Below are 23,458 nucleotides of genomic sequence, written 5' to 3'. Positions count from 1 at the left end.
ACTTTGGTAAAAGTTCTTCTTGTAAGTTGTGCAGATGCAGGTTTTTACAGGGCCATACACTCTGTCAGATCAGCCTGTTGGATGGTTGAATTTCTTTGGAAACCCTTGCCACCCCTCATACACCCCTCCGGCCTTTAGGTTAGGAGGAGTTGTGTCCATTTTATAACTTTCTGGAAAGTTCTGCATATTGCAATTCTCTGTTTTGTATATTGCAATTCTCTCATCTGCCAATATCACATTATGCTTTGAAGTCAGTTAAAGGTCCCATGTCATGCTTTTCCGGTTATTACCCGTCCCCTTGTGTGTTATGAAGGTTTTTATTAGGGGTGCACCGAATGGGAAATTCTTGGCCGAAACCGATACCGAAAATAGGAAACAGTTGGCCGAAAACCGAATGCCGAAAGGCCGAAAATGATTAAAAGAAAATATATATATATATATAATGTATACATTTTTAAAAAATGTTGTTCAGCTACCTGATTATGGAAAAAGACATGATTATGCCAAAACTTAACTTAACTTAAATAATCATCACTAGTATGGGTCCATAAAACATTTATTCAGCACTTTTGAATGCATACAGTACATTAATTCCAAGTCAAGTGCATTTTCTTTTCTCTGTAGGATAACTACAACAAAGTGCATTCAGAACAAAGCCAAGGTGCTTTAAAACTGCATAAACATCTAGGCCAGTAGGCCCACAACAAAATAATGTAAATAAAGACTGTAACAGCCAGGTCTTCAACAACAACAAATGCACCTATAAGTTTGGTAACCTAACGTGTTGTTGTGATGACGTAATCAAAACGCGGCGACAAGCACGGCGCGTGACAATGCCAGGACCATGCTCGCGGCTGGCTCAGAGCCAAAATATCAGAGAAAAAGGCGCGGATTGCGATTTGTAAAACGTGTTCCACTAACATTTCTCGAGGGGGTGTAACTACAAAGACTTTCACCACTTCGGGATTACTCCACCACTTGAAATCAAAACACCCGGACAAATATGCGGAGTAAGATCAACGTAACCCTGTTCTCTGACATTCGAAAGCCGAAAGGGCCTTTTTAACCATTTTCGGCCGATAATTTTCGGTGGCCGAATATTCGGTGCATCCCTAGTTTTTATGCATGTAAACGGTCTGCAGAGTCAAAACCCTCAAAGTACACCCTGTAGCGAGTAAAACTCTAACACAGAAAATACTTCCCCAAAACGCCTCGTTGGTGAAACGTCATCATCCATTTGATTCTTCCGGGTACGAGATTACGTAAGCACGTACCCGGTACTAAATGGACCAATCCGTGGAGCCGTTACGTTACGTCCACGGAGCCGTTACGTTAAGCCCCCGCTGATTGGTCCAAATTGACCAATCCACGGACTTCCTCAGACAGACAGTTGGGATCGCGGCAAAATTCTCTCTGCAGACCCATTCTGAAAGCGTTTATCAACCTTTTTCTTACTCAATATCAAGCCCCACTTATTTTTTTTTACTTCGGCTGTGACTTTGTGTGTGCTCAGGGTGAGTTTGGCTGTGTTTCGCTGTGTATCGCTAAACAAGGAAACAACACCTCAACGGAGCTCAGCGCGATTCACGACGTCCCGACCAATCAGAGCACACTGTGCTCACAGGGAGGGTGGGGGCTGGAGCTATTGGAGCTACAACGAGCCCTTTAAAGGCAGAGAGTGAAATTCAGTGAATACACGTAGTTTACAGAGATACTGTATGAGAAACCAAAGTGATTTTGGAAAATTGCACAATATAAATCTATTCTAGTAGACCTCAACAATGGAATTATGATCAGTGGAAATGGCCATGCATGTCTCTTTTAAGTCTTTTTTCTGAACCACACAATATCTGAGGTATGTTTCCAGTGAAGTACGGTTTATATTGTGTAGCTCTTTGCAGGCCTTCTATATCACTGTTACTCTCAAACAACATTAAGCTGCTTTCCACATGTTCTTGTTACCTGGTGCTAATGGTAACCCGAGTTGTAATGAAAGAAGAAAGGAGAGAATGAGGAATAGTAAGAGTTGTTTTATTATTGCTGAGCTTTTTGCCAGGAACAATGTTAATAGCTCCTCGCACTGCCCTCATGGGACATTTAGGGCTTCTTTGAGTTTATGTGGAGCTGTCAGTGCATTGCCATTTCAGACCTGTTGTAATGAAGACAAAGAGCCAGGGCCGGGTTTCTGTGTGCTGATCACCAGGCATGTCATGCTCCATTTTGATTTAATTAGGTTCAAATGGCTTTTATTTTATTTTGGAGAGCTGAAAAAAGTGGACTGGATAGAGGTCTGAGTCAACACATTTATATCCTCCAGAGGAGTCATTTGTGTGTGTTTTTGATAGGTTACATTAATATAATGTGTAGAGTATGGAGATCCAATTAAAAGACTGGGGAAATCTGTTGTCCTTTACCGTTACTTTTAATATCCTCATCCAGGGATTTCATTGTCTTTGGGAAAGTTTCCAGACTATAGCCTTGAGCTGATTAAATCATTAAAATGAAGACAGCTTGTATCCATTTTGTGTAAACAAACATACAAACTAAACAGGAAGAACTCAGTACAACTTGCTCCTTTATTTTTTGTAATGACCCGATTCACCTTACAGCCTCGCATTATGACTTTGTTTACGTGGTTGGTTTGTTCCATTGTTTTGTCAGTGCACCACTTGCTTTGCTGTGGTATGTCTTGGTTAAGACAGTGTGATGATGATGATGATGATAATTATGATGATTATGGTTCTGCTTTGCTCTAAGTGGAGAAAGGGTATGCTCGCCTTCTCCTCCCTAAGCCCCCCAGAGACTGAGTGTTCTGTAGCATGGCGTGGGAGGCTTGCTCAACAAGAGGATGGGGGGGGGTAAAAGTGAAAACCTTATGTGCAAATTCAGACATACACTCCTCTCGTGCATCAAGTTAGAGAATGTTTTATTTGCATTCGTGTGCACACTTGGTCCCTGTAATTACCGTAATCCCATTGAGCTTGTGAGTTTACACACAAACACAGAAGCCATTACCCAATTAGAGGGGCTTCACCTGTGTTGCTGCTGTGGTTTTGTCGTGGTGCAGCAAGGGTTAAGCAGTGCGAAGAGTCTTTTCAGTTACTCGCGTGACTAATGGGAAGGAGTTTCATTCTGTATCTGCTACAATGAAACCTTGCACTTTAACATATTGCTGCTGGCTCAGCAGGATCAGTCCCGCGCATTTAACCCCTTCACCTCCCGTCCAGCTCGGCTCTCCTCTCCCCCTTAAACTCTCAACTCGCTCCTAATCTCTTTTTCTTTTTTTCTCCAGCATTTCTTTCCTCCACGCACCACAGGGCAGATGTAGTTTGTTACACCCCTAATTATCACCGTGGAAGGAGGCGGAACACAACTTGCACCCACACAAAAACTTTACATCCAGGCAAAAGAACTGGGAAAAAGTGTTTTAGCAGGCCACACATTGACTGAACACTAAGTCTGTTCTGTTTAGTTTATCCATAGAGAATCAACATTTAGTCATATTTGAATACCAAGAAATATTTAATTATTTTCATAGCGTTTTGTTGAGAGTTTGGAGTTCCTGTGTGTGGAGTACTTTTTCTCTGCACATGAGCTTTAACAGGACACAAGACACAAAGAGGTTTACTGTCCCTTTTACAAGATTTGGGATAGACAATAAGTCAGTGTCTGTCTGTGTGCCTGCCATAGTATATGCATGTGCCCACATGCCTGTGTATCTGTGTGTGTGTGCGTGTGTGTGTGTGCAACCATTGCCGTGCAAATGTGCCTGCGAGACAGCAGTCTATTTACGAGGCGCTGCAGCTGGTGTCTAGCGTCTGGACTCTGTCACGATCCCTGACACTGTCACTGGCTAACAAGTAGGACTCATTGTGCCAGGCAAGCACCCTCTCGCTTCTTTCAACGTGCCTCCCCTTCCTCCCCCCTTTTTCACTGCGCTTGTTTTTTTCTCTCTCCACTGTAAGGCCATGCTCGTAATCGTATACAAAAATGCAATGCTGCTTGGTTTTGCATTTCTAAATCCAGCACAATATACGTTCTTTTTGTAAACTCAAACGGGGCGAATAAGATATCATGTTAATGATGTAACTGAAGTTCTGCAGATTTATTGTCAATAGTTCAGAGTTCAGACACTTTAATATTAAATGAAGATTACATTCTACTTTTATTACAGGAGGGATAAACTGCAGGAAGTGGTCCCAAGAAATGATCAAAGCGTGGGTGTTTTGCTCACATAAGCAGAATCTTCTAATCTAGTCCAATTTCATATTTATTTCACCATCCTTCCTTTTGGTTTGACGCTCATTCGGGACTTAGCGGGCATTCAAACCAAAAACAGCCTTGTGTTAAAGTGAAGCAGTCCACCACAGCGCCTTTCCACATGACATCACATTGCGTTGTGGCAGAACCTTGCCTGGTTTAACTTTTTTATTTCTCATTCAATTGAATGTCAATTTGAACATGGCCTTAGACCCAGGCCTCATTTAACTTAGCAATTACTCCTCCCCTCCCTCCTCTGATCTGCTTTACCGATAAGTCAGTGTACATATCCCGAAGGTCCCTTTTCCTTCTGAGCCTCTTTTTTCTACTTCTCTATTTGTAGTTTATATAAACAATAAGAAACCTAGTAAGAATCATCAGATGGTTTTAATGTTGGCCTCGGCTGAGACCTTCTTCTTACTGAAGCTCTTGACATGTAAAAAACCCCTCAAATGTCTAATTCCTTGGAGCCAACATGCTTGCAGTTGTTTTTCCACAATGTGATGTCGTATGTCACCCTCTCTATGTTTTGGGAGATGAGTAAATGAAGGTATCGAAGTTAAAGGAAATAATGGCATCATTTGTTTCCATAGCTGGGTTTGTAGAAGTGTGAAACCGTGAAACTTGTGCTTACTGTCTGTTATTTAATACAATTGTCAAATGGCCCTCAACCATGACAACCAATGATTTATTATTTTTAGCTGTGGTTTTTCGCAAGCTCCACCTTCTTTGGAAAATAAATGTCTATCTATCTATATCACGAGCGTGCTCGCAAACAGCTATTCTGTTTGAATGTAAGTGGGAGATTGAGCAACTTTTTTAAATTTCCTCTTTTTCAATGATATACAAGCCCATTTCCCGTTGTAAAGCGTAATGTATAAATCCCTCTCTATCTTTCCTCCCTCCTCCCTCTGTCAGGGTGTGTTGGACTACCTCGTGCTTATCAGTGCTCCCCCCTCTTGGCTCACTTTCACTTCTGCCTTCCCCGAGGCCCTCTTTACCTCCCTTTTTCTTCAGGGTGAGTCCGGGGGGTCCCTTTAGGGTCTGTGTGAGCCTTGCTCAGCATTGCCACTCTGGGAATGGGTCCACGTCCAGCTGGAATCACCATCGCTCCTCTCCCTCTCGATGTTTCTTCCTCCTCCCTTTTCTCTCGCTGCCTCATTCTCTAGTCTATAGGATCTTTGTCAGCCATCCTTTTTGCTGCCAACTATTCTTTTCTCGTAGAGAGTCTATCATTCTTAACTATCCATTAGTGTGATGGTCTTGTTCTTGTTTTGATGTAGACTTTCATCCCCTATGACATGCCATCTTCTCTTTAATTGCCCGACTCCAGGCTTCCCTGTCTTCTCAATTAGCCCTTTTACCAGTTTTCCCCCTGTATCATTTGGGAGTATATACCTGAGCCTGTGCTGGCAACATGCTGCCAACAACCGGCCCGCCAACATCTGGAAATTGCCACTGCTGGAAAAGAATAAAACAGCCCAGGGCTCTGGTCCTGATCGTGAACCACTGTTAGTGAAGCATAAAAAGGCAAAAAAAAACAATGTGGATTTATAGCTGCAAGGTTTTATCTGCTTTCATCACATGAGAAGGTGAAGTTGTGCAGTATAGTTCAGATGGAGAAAAGTGACGCAGCAAAGGAAGGAAAGGTATACAGAGGATTGGGTTTGGAAAAACAGCCATGAAGGGTTAATAATACACAGGAGAAAATATGAAGAAATAGTCAAAAAGCAATTATTAGCATGCATCTGGCAAACAAAAGAGCATGTGCGCATGAGAAAAGATGGTGACTGAGCGTTTGAAAAAACGAGAAACTTTTAGAGCGTGAGTGTGTCAGCGAGAGAGAGAGAGAGAGAGAGAGAGCGAGAGAGAGAGAAAGAGAGAAAGAGAGAAAGAGTGAGGGAGCATTGTCAAACAAAGAGAGTCCTGAGTCAGCAGCAGAGCCGTTTTCTCCTCAGGCAACTGGGCAGGGCTACTCCTCTCTCTCTCTCTCTCTCTCTCTCTCTCTCTCTCTCTCTCTCTCTCTCTCTCTCTCTCCACTTGCTTCACCCCTCCCTCCCCTTACAAATGTGTGCTTTTGCATGCTATTTCTTGCTCTCTGCGCTCTCCCTTTCTGCTCCCTCTCTGTCGTAAGCCCACTCCCTCCACACACTGCAAACTGCTCGAAAGAGACCACAAGTTTCGCAAAGAGCCACGGCTCGATCTCACCCTTCAGAACGATCTGCCTCGCTCTTGTTTTTATAGGAATACTCTTACTGGTTCCTTTTGAACACATTTTGAGGAGCTTTCCAGGCCTGTTGAAGCGTAGTTAGGAGTGTGGACAGCATATGACTGTAAGGTGCTTACATGGAGACTTCATCTATCATCCCAAGGAGCTCATTAGTTTCCCTCCAGAATGTGGGGATAATGGTTTCTCCTTTGTGTTCCAGGTCCTTTGTGCCGAACAGGCTTTGGTGTTCTGTGTTGCTGAACTTATTCTGGCACACTCTACGGAACACAGTATACTAATGTCCTTCTTGCAGATGATCGACCCCATTTCTTTTTTTTTTGTGCCAGCTCATGTGTGTGTAAGCCGGTGCTTGTGTTCGTAGAGTGGGTTAGAGTAAAAGGCACTTGTTGACATGGTAATACTTTTACACCTCTCTAGAGTTCGGCTAAAGGCTTGCCTTGTTGGAAACCAAAAAGGAGGGGAGCATGAAAAAGAGCTGAGAAAAGAGAGCAGTTGGAGGGGTGGGGGGCGGGGTAGTGTGGAACTGTCCAATATATCCTGTAAAGTTGGCCTAGGCAGTGAGGCTTGGAGGATTGGTCTCCATAAAAGACGGTGGTTTCTCCTTCCCTCAATCCTCCCTCTTTCCTTCTTTCTTTCTCACTGTGCTCTTGTCCCTCTCCCTTTTCTTTCCCTTTACTTCTCCACTCCTCCATCCTTTCCTCCCCCCCAAAACGCTGGAGTAACTATATGACAGTGAGACAGTGCCCTGCCAGCTCTTCTGGCAGAGTCATCATTCTCAGCAGCACTAAATCACTGCCTCCACAAGCTAGACCAACATGTCACACTCATAGAGAGAAAGAAGCAGAAAATGGGGATAAAATAGCATAAAAAAAGGGCTTTGATTGTGCACACAAATGAGCGTACACAGAGCATGTGTGTAACTGGGGTATCACTTGTAGCTTTAGTGCCAACCCAGAGTTCATTAAGGGCTGTTATTGAGGAGTAAGGCTGGGCTGGAGGCAATGGACCCAGATCCAGAAAAGGATGATTTGAAAGGGTTTCTTTTTGGCTTCACCCTGGGGTTCCTCCCCCCTTCTGCTGGCTTCCACACAGATCATAATGGTGCTACGCTTTGACGTTGACTAATTTATTGACTGGCTTCATATGGTATAATTTGATATATATGTTTGCCTCCACAGAGAAGTAATGGACTTGTCATCACATATACGCATGTATGCACTTAGCTTAATGTATGTGTTTGTATGGCTATATGGATACCTGTGTTTGTTTAAGTACTATGAAACCAGTATTCATGGCCATGTGTGGTTTCAGTGAGTACAGAAGACCAGCCAAGGTGTACGGATAAAGTTCAGCCTAGTTGTTATCAACGGGCGTATCATGAACCCTTGAAGGATTGAGTTGTGCTTGGCACTGTCTTTGTGTGGGGGGATTCAATAGAAAGTTGTCCCGGTCTATTGGTTACAATTCATCAATTCTTTCCACCTGTATGAACGCTTTTCGATCATCTGAGTACTCCAGTATAGTGTGTGTGTGTGTGTGTGTGTGTGTGTGTGTGTGTGTGTGTGTGTGTGTGTGTGTGTGTGTGTGTGTGTGTGTGTGTGTGTGTGTGTGTGTGTGTGTGTGTGTGTGTGTGTGTGTGTGTGTGTGTGTGTGTGTGTGTGTGTGTGTGTGTGTGTGTGTGTGTGTGTACATAGTTGGTGCTAATAGAATTCTGCTGTCCAGCTCACAGCTGTGTCCTGCTGATGAGTCCCAGGAGGCCCCAGCATGTGTCTATGGTTACTATGTTGAGGCTCCAGCATGAAACCATGTGTAGATCATTACTCTCTCTCTCTCTCTCTCTCTCTCTCTTTCTCGCTCGCTCTTTCTCTCTCTCTCGCTCACTATCTTTTAGTTTGTCTTGCTCTCCCCCTTCTCTCTCTCCCTCTCTCCATTTTTCCCTGCACTGCCAAAGCTCCAACTTGTGCCACTCTGCACTCGTCCCAGGCCTCTGTATCTCTCTAGCCGAGCCAAGTGGGTATTTGAATACAGAGATTTGCAGAGCTCCTCTCACTGGCCTATATTTAGAAATGGGCTTATACGATAGCTATAGTTGTTGTGTGTAACTGCAGAGTCAGGGAATGCAAATGGTTTCACATGAGGAAACAGATCTTTGCAACGTAAAGAGACACAACCAGCTGAGAGGTTAGATTGTGTGGAAACCTTGAGCCACACAAATACACAGTACTGTAACCGTATTGTTGTTATTATTATTTTAATTTATCTTGTTTATTATAATTTTTATAATAGAACATCACCATTATGTGTACACTTGTTTTGATAGTGAGTAATGTAATACAGGGACTTTTTTTTATAAGCACATGATCCCATTAGATGCACTTGATTTTTATAGTATACCTTAGCTATGTTCCATGAAAAAGAATGTACCTATACATTTGTGTGCACACATGATACAAAAATGACTAAGTTTTGGTCGATGTTTCATTAACATATTGATCACTTGTATAGAAATATAGAATTCACACTATAGGACTTCATTGCAATGTGGTATAACGATTCAGAGATGTTTGGCAGCTAAGTAAAACTGAATAGTTAAACAAACACATAGTTTGAAAGTAGTTTGGCTCTTGGCAACATCATCATATCTGTGTGTGCAGATTTGAATTGTGTATTCTCTTTTAAAAGGCAATTCTGAGCTAGAAGAGTTTCCACACATACAGGTCTGACCTGTCCTGGACATAAGCCCATTTCGTTCTTATACCAACAGTCAGCCCCATCCCCCATGGAGGGGTCACTGCAAACTGACATTTACAAGGCCTCCTAATCTGCTGAGAGATTGATGAACTCTCATCATAAACTGCCTCCTTCTCCTCTCCTCCAAACAAATGGCTTTGTTTTTAGTTTCAGTTACATAATCATACATAATTGGTTTAGGAATGGGAGAGTAGAGTGAAGAGTAGATTTGTGTCAGCATTTTCATACATGGAACATGTATGTTTATGGCAAGGTACGTGCCTGTATATGTCAAGTGTCCGTTACACTCAGACATGTGTGTTGTGTTTATTATGTGCAGAGAGTTACACTCTGTACCTGTGCTGCCAGGTCCTGCACACACACACACACACACACACACACACACACACACACACACACACACACACACACACACACACACACACACACACACACACACACACACACACACACACACACACACACACACACACACACACACACACACACACACACACACACACACACACACACACACACACACAGGCAAACTGAAGCCAGCTGGCTTTAAGGAGAGTCTGCCATCTGTTCTGATTTATGTAAGACAGTTTACTTGGGACTAGGTTGGCTCCCACTAGCTCAGTGATAGACCAGCTAAGGTAGTCCTCCTGCCACCAATGTACAAAGTGAACTCAGTGCTATAGGCTTGAACAAAATGGTGTCTTTTCGTGGTAATATTTGTTATCTATTAATGAAATAAGTCATGTCATGGCAAAAAAAAAAAGCCAAAAATCTATTGAGTGGTTGGTAAAATTCGATCACTCACTAGCTAGTTTTTGCACCCTGATTGCAACGTAATGTTCAACGTTTTTACCTTTTTTACCAGATTTATGCAATTTCCTTCTTTGTACAAATGGTCATTCAGCATTCAAGCATCATTTTGACGTTTTTATCATTTGCTTTGTCGAGAAACTTTACTTGGAGTATTCATGCGATCTAGGATGTCCAACATGTCTTACTCACTCGTGATAATTCATAACTCTGTGGGTAACTGTCCTGTTTGGATGTCATTAAAAGTGACTGACACAAGCAAAGGTCTGTGGATCATCACTTAGGGGTCCCACTGAAACAAAAGAGAGCCAGATAGTAACACCAGCCAAATACGTTGAAGGATGGTAGAGCAGTGTTATTAAATATTCTGGCAGCATCCCACCAGGTCATTTTACCAGTTCACTTGTGACCATTGATAACGCTGTGGGTAACTGTCATGTTTCGATGTCATTAACATTTTCGGACACAATTATAGTTTTGCATTTGAGATTTTAATGACAGGCATTACAGTGTAGATTATCAATTTGTTTGTAATGTAATGTCCTGACTCATTTCACATACCGTTGACAATCATGTTAAGACAATTGTTGCAATGAAGAGGTGGGGAATCAGATAGACCTACAGCCCACAGTCCATATTAAGTGCAGGATCATTTCTACAACATGTACTCTATACAGTACCATATGTGTACTAAATATAGGGCAAGTACAGTACTTGTGTTGCAGCTGCATAAAATGCAGGTTTTTAGCAGGGTCACAGACTCGGGTTGACCCATTAACACTAATGACTGGTGCAAGTTTTTCAAAGATGCTTGCTTCAGTGTGACAGGAGTGTCAGACGTAGGGCTAGAAAAGCATAGGAAGTCTGGAAATCTCATGCACCCTCTCTGATTAGCATGTTGTTGACTTGCATTAGGGCTGGGGGGGAGCAGAGAGCGGTCAGGGCAGACATATTTAATGCTTGTGAAGTAATGGGGCTGAATCAGCAGATAGCTCCACTGGGAGCCATTAGTTCAGACATGTGTCATTAACCCTTTCCCTGGCCCAAACTGCACCCCCGCCCACCCCCACTCCCCTCAGCCCGGGCCATGAAGACCAGAGCAGTGTTTCAGGTAGTGCAGATAGAGAGAGGGGGAAGGGGTAATGGCACTGATACAAACTTTATTTTTCTCCTTTGACTTTGTTTCTGGAGTATTCACTCTGTGTGCTTCAGTGCTTTGTTTTCACGTTAGCATTTGCTTGTTCTGTGTATTATGTTAGTCAGTATTCCAGCTAAATAAGGGGGTTTGATAGCGTTAAATTCTTGTTCCAATAAAATCCTTTATATCAAATGTTTACACCCTGTCTGCTTTAAAGGTGAAGGTTAAACAAGAAGTCAATCGACTGTGTTCCCCTATCATGTCAGTTATGATAGATTTGAATAATGAAAACATTAGAAAATGTATCAAAAGGTCCATACACACTTCTCAAACTAATCCAGCAGCAAATCCAAATCAGAACTATCCAGCCACATGTGCTATATGTTCCAACGCTCATATTTTGGCTAAATAGGACCAAACACACAGCGTCTATGTAGTTGGCTAACTACTATCCTTGTGACAACCAAAAAAAAGGCTCACCATGAAAGCAAACTTGATACCTTTACATTGTTATACTTTCTTTCTGCCATGTTGTCATTATTGGAATGCCTGTTAAGTGACTTAATTCAAGTTGAACACAGCTGCTGTTCTGTGGAAAACCCACACTTTTGACTTTCAGCAGCCGCCTTTCAAGCCTACAGGTAAAAAGTATTTCATACATAATACTCCAGTCTAATATCACTTTAATTGTCTTGTGATTTTAAAAGGAAGAGTAAAAGGGCCACAAATCAATTGAAAATGCAAAAGGGCAGAGTTAGTTGTATGCCATAGAGGCAGAGGGTACCTTTTAGAAACACGTGTGGGATATATACACACACGCTGTATTTATTTTGAGGGAGTCGCATTGTCTTTGCTTTTGAGCTAACGTTTTACTATATTTTTTACGTAACCTTTTTGCAGGCCTCCCCATGTTGGCTGCGGCTGCAGGGCAACAATAGAGAGAAGGGGCAGGCACACAACACCTGCCAGTCTTAATTGTAAACATATGTCGAGAAATTCAGAGAGATTGAGCAGGAGGTAGGGAGGAGGGGGAGAGGGCAAGCACACTCCTTAAAGAGGCTCTAAAGAGGCAGTGTGTCGGAGATTGGCTGTGTGTCTTTCGTGCGTGCATGCATATGTGTGTGTGCAAATGTGCCGCTGCCTGCAGAACTGTCCCCATGTCTGTGTGGGCTCATGGTGGGATGCATGCTTAGAGTCAGGGTCTGTGGATCATCACTTGGGGGTCCCACTGAAACAAAAGAGAGCCAGATAGCAACACTAGCCAAATATGGTGAAGGATGGTAGAGCAGCGTTATCAAATATTCTGGCAGCATCCCACCAGCTCATTTTGACCAGTTCAGCCCTCCAGAGTTTGTCACCTACATGCAACTTACGTCTGTGTGTCTGAGTCACATTAACACACACATGTCAACACACACAGGATGCATGTGTGGGCGTTCTGCTTGGTGCTCAAAGTGATCATCTCAAATGTTACACGACCAGCCTTGTTCTTTGATACAAGTACATGTGTGGGTTTGTGTGTGTTTAATCCACCTAGAACTTCCATGCACAGCCATACATTGCTGCTATGTGTACATAGTCTGCGTGTATAAGCTCGTTGTACGCTTGAGGGGTCTCCCCCTCTCTCCCACAGAGCTCAGCTGAGAACTACACGTCATGTCTGCCACCTTCTCTCCGGCCACAATGCTGCCCATTATGAACAGACAGGGTTCAGTGACCAGAGAGTGGGCTCCAGCTAGAAGAAGGCCCAGACCCAACTGCTACAGACCCCCACCCTTACTTTTCATTTTGGCCCTTATAGACTGTTTCTGCATGTCTGCTTACTCTTTTGTTTGGCTGTCTATTACCTATATCTGTCTGCACACATTTGAAATAACCTTACCGCCTTGTCCAGTAGCTTTCTCCGTATACAGTAGAGCTCCACCCCTTTTATCTGCTTCAAAACCGGTTGCTGAATCTACCTCCACTGATTGAATGCCCCCCCCCCCCCCCCCCCCCTGTCGCTCTCTCCTTTTGCTTTCGCCTACATTTCTCCTGTCTTAGTAATAGTGCATTATCAACCCAACCACCCATTCTTCCCCAGCATCAAACCTTCTCCAACACTAGTTTGGGTTAGTGTAAAAAATAAGCATTTTAGAAATGATACAATACAGGTGTTGTGATTGATCAGTATTTATATTTATGTTACAACTAAAGTTAGTTATTTGGTCTCAATGCAATCTTTAATTGTGTTTGGGCGACTGAAAAAAAAAAATATATATAGAGTTAAATGTTTCAAAAAGTTCAACCCACCGAGGGTACGCAAAGTAACTACATTGTGCCAGTCCTACGTTTACATTTTCGATGTTTCTTTTTGTTTTCTTTCTTTTCTCTTTGAAGAACTTCTTGATACACTTTTTCTCCTTTCGTGTTAGGCAGCCAGCTTTCAGAACCTCTAACCTCAAGTAGCTCATGGAGGGGAGGGACGCAGAGATTTTGTATCTGCAAGCTGTTCTTGAAAAGGAAATTCAGTAATCCCACTGTGTCCTAAACTCAGACATCGACTGACAACTCTTGACAGGCCATGGGATCAATTCAATTGAACTAATTCAATTCTTTGACACACATGCACTCCTTCAAAAACAGACATTGGACACTCACCAGAGGGGGTAAAAACGTTCATTTTCCCTGTCGTCTTGCACACACATTAATTCCTCTGATGTGCAATTACACTATCTTCATCTCATCTCTTAGACACACATACACAGAGTTTATGTGTGCACAAATGAAAAGACACTCCCCCCCCCCCCCCCCCCCCTTCCCACATGCACACACACCCATTCTCACTTGCTGGCTGGCTCTAGAATGAGTCAAATGGCTCAATGTGTTAAAAGCATTAGGTAAGCATGAATCCAGCAGTGCTCCTTGGGCTGATATCATATGTCCTGCTTCATTACAGTCTGGTGTATACATTCAGCTGCATCTCTCCATCTATCTATCCCTCTCTCCTTCATCCCCCTCTCCTGTCCCCTCGGGGTGCCTTAACACGGAGCGAGCCATCTCAAGACTTTAGCGGAAAAAAAGACAAGATCTCTCAGGTTAAGAAAAGCGAAAAGTAATCGACATATAAATATTAAAAAGATTAAGGCACGCTTGTTCCTGTTAGCGGATAGAAGTGTGGAGCTGAATCCTTTTGAGGCAAACAAAGGTAAATAGAAATTAATTTGACTTTGATCTGTTTCTTGTCCACATAGCTGTCCTGGCCTAATTTTACCCTCCAACTATTTAAGTTCCTGATATGACTTTAACTGCTGGGAGGGTGCTGACCAAAACCGTCTGAATGGCGTGGGCATAAGGAAGACAAGCAGACAGACCAGGAAGAGGGAGAGGGATCCAAGCAGCGGCATGTAACCTGCAGCCTGCCGACTGTTACCTCACACCACAGCTCACATATTGCAGCTGCATGTGTATGAGGCAGCGAACACACTGAGGGCCTTTTCTCCAAACTCCACCACGGCACTTGGCCTGCTGCACCACACTTGCCCCTCAATCGCAAGCAGCGCTAGGCTAACATTAGCACTTTTCTCCCTTCGTAAGCAGTTTGCAGTGTGAATGCATGTATTTGTGTGCAAGATCACAGCTGACTCAGATCAGTCAGCCACTTGGGTTTTAAGCAAGAGTGAGGTCAGAGGGCCGGGGTTGGCTGTCAGATGTTGATGGGTCTGTTTGTTGGAGATGGTTCTTTTGTGAGACAGTCAGCAGTATTCAAGATATAACAGAAAGATTCCAGGTGTGCACAGTGGAACACAGTAAATGATATTTGGAGGAAATAAAAAAAATCCGAAGTGTACCACCCTCTGCTTTTTGGAAAACGTTAAACTGCTGGTGGATCGAGACTGTCTCAACTGATTTGTGTTGGATCAAACTGCACGAATGTTGTTGCACCTCATTCCTGCATGGGGTCATGTGTGAATAGCAGCAGGGATAATTTTTTCGGGAAATTCGTACAGTCAAGTTCCCAAATCAAGAAAAAAGACAAAAGCCAGTACAGCTGTGTTGTGAATGAAAGCAGGGACAAACGAATAAAGGACGTCCAACTGACAATCAAACTGATTGCAGATCATATTTTAATATGTGTTATGCTTACTATTTCGAATTTCCGCTAATATTTAGCAGATGGTTATTTGTCTCAGTTATTTTTTTAGCCAAAGACAAAAATGCAATGTTCTGCTGTGTACATGTCTGCAGGGACTTGTCCTAGCGTCTTCTTCTTCTGCTGATTTTTCTGACGGTTTGCATCCATAAGTGTTGCATTATCGCCATCTGCTGGACCATCTATTTCATCTTTCCCATGGCTTGTGTGAAAAAGGCCCAGGACTGCTACATTTATAAATTCTAGCTGTGCCTTAGAGTTAATGCCAGTAGTTTACGGGCTACTATGAGTAAAAGACACTTTAGATGTGCATATCCCTTAGATATGTCTTTCACAATCTAACAGTCATCAACAGAGCAGAGTCTTGCTGACACAGCAGAGCCTACATGAAGAAAAGCAACTCCTTTAGGAACGTTGAGTCCCCTCCCCAAAGCTCTATCTCTTTCAAGCTTTTTCTTATAAAGAGAAGGGAGAGGTCTTGTTAATCAGCGTTTGGCTTCAGTTTGGGGGCTCGTATATAAACCCTCACGTTCCTTCCCTGTATCCCTGCCCCCCCGTGTATGTAATAAATGAGGATAGCAGAGTATATGTTTACGAGCGCGAGTGCTGGACTTGGCAGGCCCGAGCGCTACTTCAGTGTCTCACAGTTCATCACAGCTCAGTGACTGACTGACTGGGCCCCTGTCTTTCTTGCAGAGTTTACATTATATGCATATGCACTCACTCATACTTGACGCCTGACACGCCACTTCTCTTCTCCAAAAATCCTCATTGTTTCCAGTTACTAAGCTGCCCCGCAGGTAATCATTACAATTGTAAATAAATATCCATAGCCATTAACTATATTGTTCTCTATCTCCCACCTATTCCTTTCTCTCCCCCTCCCCCCAGTGGTCCTATGCATTGGAGAAGCCCAACACAGGCAGTGTGTTCAGCTTGGCCTGGTCTGCAGACGGCACCCAGCTGGCCGGGGCCTGCGGCAACGGGCATGTCATCTTTGCCCATGTGGTGGAGCAGCATTGGGAGTGGAAGAATTTTGTGATCACCCTGACAAAGAGGAGAACCATGCAGGTATAAAATGAGCCACGCACAGTCCACATTTCTGCTTCAATCTAAATAGTCAATTGTCTTGTCTCAGAATTTAGTGACTCCTGCTATTGCTAAGTTTGGATGTATCCTAGGAAACAGAAGAAAGGGTAAAATACTGATATAATACATACTAATGAAATAAACAGAAAGGAGAGAAATACAAGTTTAAATAAATCTCAGCTTAACAAGTGGCACAGTTTTATGCATTTACAAAAGAGTCATGCTGGAACAATTAAAAGAGAGTTGTTGTCTAACATGTTAAAGCTGCCAATGAGGGTTTTTCAACAAAATGGAAACCAGCATGTCTGTGGGAAAAGATAAAGGATTCTCAAACATTACCAGAATTCTTTCAACATAACAAGAGAGAATTGAAAGCACTGTGAGGTCAGAGAGAGTGAGTGAACAAGCCATGTAGAGAACCCAAATGCTTCCTAGATTTTGACTCGTTGTGGCTGTATATTAAAGTAGGACCCTCCCAGTGTGCAGCGCTGCGATGACAATGACCAGCCTGTCTCACTCCACCGTTCTCTACTGTTTAAACCAATGCTAACCTCAAGGTAGCGTGTACATGTGGTTAACACACCCGAATGTGCATATATACACACTTGGATGATTTTCAGACAGGTATACACAAGCACACCTACTGAAGCAAGGACATGCACTTGCTGTGTATGGTTGCCTACATACATGTGCACTAATTTGCCATAGACCTTTTTTTACCAAGTGCAGTGTGTGTAAACTAAACAAAGTTTGTTCATCAGCTGTTTATTTTCAGCGTTGCAGGCGCTTTTCTGTCTCCCTCCTCCCCCTCTTCTCCTCGTAGTCCTTTTTTTTTAAAAGTGCACATCTGCCAGTGGTTATCAGCCAGCTAAATTGACCACCTTGCGGTCAAATGTCTTTTTATTCCTGGTTGTGTTGCATTTAAATTTGGCTTGCTGGAACGAGCAGAGGAGGAAGATTTGTAAAGCTGTAAAAATAACCCCACCTTTCACCTGGTGCTGGAAAAGGCCTTTTCATTCATTCACAGAGATGGCCGGAGGGAAGTATTTATCTATGCAGGTGAAAAAAAAGAGTACCGACCACTGCATGCACACACCTCAAACAGTCAAAACTGCTTTCATCTGACCACATGCCCTACGCAAGCTACGACATGCTAGACTGTTTCCTGTATAAATAAAGAATTAATACACTCTATTCAGTTAGTGAAGCCGGTTTGTTGCATGTTCAGATTTTAAGTGTTTGTTTAGAGAAAAATGTAAAAGTGTACGCCTCTTCTGTAATTTGTCAGATCAGATGTATTCATTTTTGACTGAACGTTTTGCCCTCTCTCTTTCCTTTCGCTTCTGTTTCCCTCAGGTGAGGAATGTGATGAACGATGCGGTGGATGTGCTTGAGTTTCGGGATCGAGTCATCAAAACTTCTCTTGCATACGGTCACCTGGTGGTGGCCACTTCCCTCCAGTGCTATGTCTACAAGTCAGGAGCATACTACTTCTCCTTTTCACTTGAAGCTCTCCTGTTGAAAATTCTTATGTCTGATTTTAGATTTTCCATCACACACCAGAGATTTGGGGAAAAAATGCTCATCTATTGACCAAATCTTGTTGATTTCCTGCAAATGTAACCAACATATACTAAGATTCCACGCCATGTACTACAGCTTGATAAGCTTCCACATTTTAAACTTCAAATGTGGTTAAATAATCCAAAAAACACGGGAAAACTAAGAAGTCTTGATCGGGAACAAAACAACAACCACATCACTAAAGTGTGTCTTCATGGGTAATGCTATCAGACCTCTGTGTATGTTTTTGCACGTTCATTTGAGTTGTCTTTTTACTTTTAAACATAATGGATATGGTAGGATTAAGAGCACAGACAGCCTCTGCCCTTTTTTTCTAATTAATTTCTTTATTTGCCGTTTTTGCCCTTTCACTGCACTCTTCATGCTTTATGACATTTCCTTTGTTTAGTTGTCTTTAATTATAATCTTTTACTTTCTTTACCTGGTCGTGTTTCCGTGGCCTTTCCGCCTCTGCACGTATGCCAGATGTAGAACTTTAATCTTAGAAGTACGTTTTTACAGATTTTGACGTGTGCTGTTTGTTCTGTGTATTTCTGCCAGCTCAAGAAACTGGAACACTCCGCTCATCTTTGACCTGAAGGAGGGAACAGTGAGCCTCATCCTGCAAGCTGAGAAGTGAGTGTCTCGATTCCAGGAGCCGAGCAACAAGAGGGGGAACAGGCTGTTGGATCGTCTAACAGCTTCTCTAATGCTTCATTGCTTCACATTGACTTCACTCATCAAGCTCACACACACACAAACACACACACCGGGTCTGTGCTCTCGATTAGCCAGCCATGTCAAACAATAAGGCTGGGAGTGAAACCACTGGGGGAAATTAGATGAATATGGAGTAGCTCTTGTGCAATACTCCAGTGTTATGTCCCTGACACTCAGCATAGAGCTAAACAGATTACTGGCCATTCTGAATTCACAGTTGAGTTACATGAGTCTTGCTGAGTCAAGTCAGTCAATGCTTTGTTAATGTGCATAACATGTCTCCATTACCTGCTTGTGAAAGTCTATTAGCTGTTATAGACTCTTGACTCTTTCATTATTTTACATCCATCATATCTCCTTACAGGATACCCTTCTTCCCTGCTAATGCCATCCCACTATCCCACATATAAAGTGATATATTGATATATACAGTACACTTACTTTGCTCTCATCTTCTGTATCCTCCGCTCTCCTACACCCAGACATCTTCTGCTAGTGGATGGAGCAGGCTTGTATGTATTTTCCTATGAGGGTCGATTAATATCATCCCCCAAGTTCCCTGGTATGAGAGCTGACGTCCTAAACGCCCAGGGTGTTTCACTGAGTTACGACACAATCGGCATCAGAGACAAGAGTGATGAAAAAGGTGAGGGAAGAACCTCTGTCACCGTTGTGATTCCACACAGTCCTGTACTTTCCTTTAACAATGTTCTCCTTTCCTTTTGACTCACCAGTCATTCTTCTCTTTGACGCTCTGAGCGGGAAAGCCCTTGGCGATGGCAAGCCCCTGACTCACAAGGTGGGGAATCCTTTGCCCATATATTACACTTTATGTTATGTTTTTTTTTTAACTCACTGTCTACACTGAATGTGCCCCATTATGTCAGTTCATGTTCTGTCTGTGATCAAGTGTCGCCTGGATTTATACCTTACCAGTTCCGTCATTCAACATAAAGAATGAGGGATTGACAATGCTGGAAGTAAATAGGGGCACAACCCCAGGATCAGCTGGTCATGTTACTGTTATCAAGATCACTGTGGATATCTGAATGGGTTGGCATTGGGTTTTATGTGTTACAATGAGTTAAAACGATAGCATGGCAAGACAGAAGCAGATTGTTGCCAGTCAAGATATTTCTACATGCATACTGGAGACTCATTTGGTTAGTCACACGACACAAAGCCCAGTTAGCTATGACTCATTATTGTGTGACAAGCTAATTATTTCAAATGTTATATTCAATACATAATTATTATATGTTGCAAAGTTGGGTGAATGCAAGGATTTGTTATAAGTTTGGCAATCAGATTCATCACACCAAATATCAAGTAGTTTGTAAAGAATATAAGTATTAATAACTTGTGACATGAAGCTGATACGTTTGCACAGCAACTGCAACACACAGTAAACCAGTTGGAGCAGAATTTAATTTTGCACCAGATGTTTTTTTGTGTCACTCTCTGTAGTAGATGTGGTGTTGTAAAGCCAAATGAACCCTTGAAAAATGTAGGCCAATGTTCACTAGGTTTGAGAAATTGTAATAAGTAGTACAATTTGTGTATTGATGTATCCGTCATAAGCATCTACCACTACATCTCGTGGTTTAATACTTGCCAGACCCAACCTGCACTTTGAGATTGAAGTTGTTCTTTCTTTTCTTTCTTTTCCAACTGTTGATGATGCCCTCAACCTTAAAGCTTTAGCTAAAGGTAGTGACCATTTATTTGTTAGCCCTGATCGTTTAACAAGCCACATTTCATCCAACTAGATATAGCTGAGTATAAGTACTATTTTCAGAGTGAGTGTCTGTGCTATAAATTATACTGACCCATATTCAGAAGGGAGAGAGACAACAAAGACACAGTAAGAGAATGGGGGAAGGGTTTTGGATTCAAACTGAGAGGGAAATAGACAAAAAAAGAAAAGAATTACAAGAGAAGGAAAGGAAAAGAAGTGGAGGTAGCAGTAGTTACTGTTTGTCAGCGTGACTTTGTCTTCCAGAAGTTCCACAGCTCCAAGACACAGCTCTGAAGCCAGCTGGCTCTGACCAAACACACACACACTCTCACTCCTTCCCTCTCATTCTGATACACACACGCTCACACACGTTGCAGAAGGGCTGTTGAAGGGCCCTTTTCCCTTCTCCTGGTCTTTTGTTGTCCCTTCATCATTCACTCCCTCTTACCTTTGTGCTTGTGTGTGTCTTTATTGATATGCAGCTAGAGGTGGTGGAGATAGCTCTGGACCAAAGTGGCCCATCCAATGAAAGGAAGATCGCCCTTATAGACAAGAACCGTGACCTTTACGTGACCTCTGTGCGTCATCTTGGGCGAGAAACCAAAATCTGCAAACTTGGTGAGACGAGGAGGAGGAGGAAACTAATGTGGCAAATGTGTAGGGACTCTTTGTTTCTACCCACAAGTGCTGCTAACACTGGATAAACATGTTGTTTGTGCTCTGTCCTGTAGGCAGCATGGTGCACAGCATGGCATGGAACGATGCTGCTAACATCCTGTGTGGTATCCAGGACAACCAGCTGACAGTGTGGTACTACCCGAGTGTTGTCTTCACTGACAAGGAACTGCTGCCAAAAACTCTACTCATAAAGGATGGCAGGTAGACATCCCTGTCTCTCACTTATGTACTGGATTTTAACCAAAAAAACATCCGACACTTTTCACCAGAGAGTCAAATGTGTCACAAAATTGCTACTAAGAAGAGAGATAGAAGCCGCTTTCTTGCACCGCCCACCTTATTCCACAACACATTCGGATTCAGGCACTTTTTTTCCAGCAGCTTCAACCATTACGGGAGGTGCTAAAGCCTGCCTGCACTACTTCTCTGCTACATTACGCTGAACTTTTGGTTGCACAGTTTTGTTTTCATTTATGTTTTTGCGCCAATCCAGTGGTTAAAGTAGTTGCTTATGTTCACACAACCTCAATTTGATTTGATGTTTTTCAGTTTATTTTTTCAACATTTCACATTTGGTGTTCTACTGGCCGACTTTATCATGGCAGTCATTAAGATTGTTTTCATGTTATGAACAAATGGGGAACACCAGATATCAAGTGGGCTAATAAATAAATACAAAGTCTCCACTTCAAGGAATGCGTCTAGGTTTTTAGGATATCTGAGATTGAAGGGAGTTTGGACCAAGCACAGTGCAAGTTACAAAAGCAGCACTGTCAGTATGTCAAGTAATCAGAACGGCACAATTGTATATGTGGTGGGCTGCCACAAATTGCACTCTCTAACAGAAATTCTGACACACACGCATTCACACATGGAAACTGGTCAAAAAGTTGATTGTTGTATTTTCACACTTATTCTTGGCAGAACTCATCATTCTCTTCATGATAAATGTTAACTTGTTTAGAATATATTACATTAACCGGTGTGTTTTATTGAACAATCAGTCGTTCTTCTCCAACATCAGCATTCATACTTTTTTCTCAGGCCTACTAACACTTCTTACAAACAGGCAAACACTGAGAGTTTTCCTTGCTGCTTTTTTCCGTTTGACAGCAAAACTCTGAGGATGTGGTTACATGGATTTGTTCTAACTTAGAAGTGTGTGTGTGTGTGTGTTTGTCCCTGTCAAAGTGAGTTCAGCCGTGCTCCCCATATTCTGAGCTATGTTGGCACCAAGGTGACGTTACGCCAAGGAGACGGATCACTGGTGTACAGCAATATACCGCCCTACCCAGCCCTCCTGCATGAATACAGCGCCTCCGCCCGCTGGGAGGATGCTCTGCGCCTCTGCCGCTTCGCAAAGGTAAGAAACCAACACAGTGTAAGGGGTCTGCAATATCAGATTTTCATTACACAATTCTCACGGCAAAAATAATTCAAAACAAAGATCTTATCGCAATATCCATCCATCCATCCATCTTCTCCCGCTTATCCGTGGTCGGGTCGCGGAGGTAGCAGTTCCAGCAGAGAGCCCCAAACTTTCTTTTCCCTGGCCACATCAACCAGCTCTGACTGGGGGATCCCAAGGCGCTCCCAGGCCAGAGAAGAGATATAATCCCTCCATCTGGTTCTAGGTCTACCCCTTGGTCTCTTCCCAGCTGGACGTGCCTGGAACACCTCCCTAGGGAGGCGCCCAGGTGGCATCCTAACTAGGTGCCCGAACCACCTCAACTGGCTCCTTTCGACGCGAAGGAGGAGCGGTTCAACTCCGAGTCCCTCCCGGATGACCGAACTTCTCACCTTATCCCTAAGGGAGACACCAGCCACCCTGCGGAGAAAACCCATCTCGGCCGCTTGTACCCGCGATCTCGTTCTTTCGGTCATGACCCATCCTTCATGACCATAGGTGAGGGTAGGAACGAAAATGGCCCGGTAGACAGAGAGCTTTGCCTTCTGGCTCAGCTCCCTTTTCGTCACAACGGTGCGGTAAAGAGACTGCAGTACCGCTCCCGCTGCTCCGATTCTCCGACCCATCTCACGCTCCATTGTTCCCTCACTCGAGAACAAGACCCCGAGATACTTGAACTCCTTCACTTGGGGTAAGGACTCATTCCCTACTTGGAGTGGACAGTCCATCGGTTTCCTGCTGAGAACCATGGCCTCAGATTTGGAGGTGCTGATCCTCATCCCAGCCGCTTCACACTCGGTTGCGAACCGATCCAGTGAGTGCTGAAGGTCGCAGACCGATGAAGCCATCAGAACCACATCATCTGCAAAAAGCAGTGGTGCAATCCTTAGTCCACCGAACTGCAGACCCCCTCCCCCACGACTACGCCTCGAAATCCGATC

At 43.3% G+C, this 23,458-nt stretch overlaps 1 protein-coding gene across 1 annotated transcript in view; it reads left to right on the top strand.

The window, feature by feature from the left end:
* The window catches only part of ift80 (intraflagellar transport 80 homolog (Chlamydomonas)), a 38,608-nt gene that overhangs the window by 8,625 nt on the left and 6,525 nt on the right, over positions 1–23,458 (top strand). The window contains exons 9-16 of the mRNA XM_079678376.1: positions 16,213–16,392; positions 17,767–17,885; positions 18,535–18,609; positions 19,176–19,339; positions 19,428–19,492; positions 20,914–21,049; positions 21,163–21,310; positions 22,301–22,472. Of these exons, the coding sequence (XP_079534502.1) occupies positions 16,213–16,392; positions 17,767–17,885; positions 18,535–18,609; positions 19,176–19,339; positions 19,428–19,492; positions 20,914–21,049; positions 21,163–21,310; positions 22,301–22,472 (1,059 nt within the window). The remainder of the gene's footprint in view (positions 1–16,212; positions 16,393–17,766; positions 17,886–18,534; positions 18,610–19,175; positions 19,340–19,427; positions 19,493–20,913; positions 21,050–21,162; positions 21,311–22,300; positions 22,473–23,458) is intronic.

This window comes from Notothenia rossii (genome assembly GCF_949606895.1).
Source record: "Notothenia rossii genome assembly, chromosome: 4".
NCBI classification, from domain to species: Eukaryota; Metazoa; Chordata; class Actinopteri; order Perciformes; family Nototheniidae; genus Notothenia; species Notothenia rossii.
Note: the sequence above shows the minus strand (reverse complement) of the source record. Positions and strands in the feature narration are given on the sequence as shown.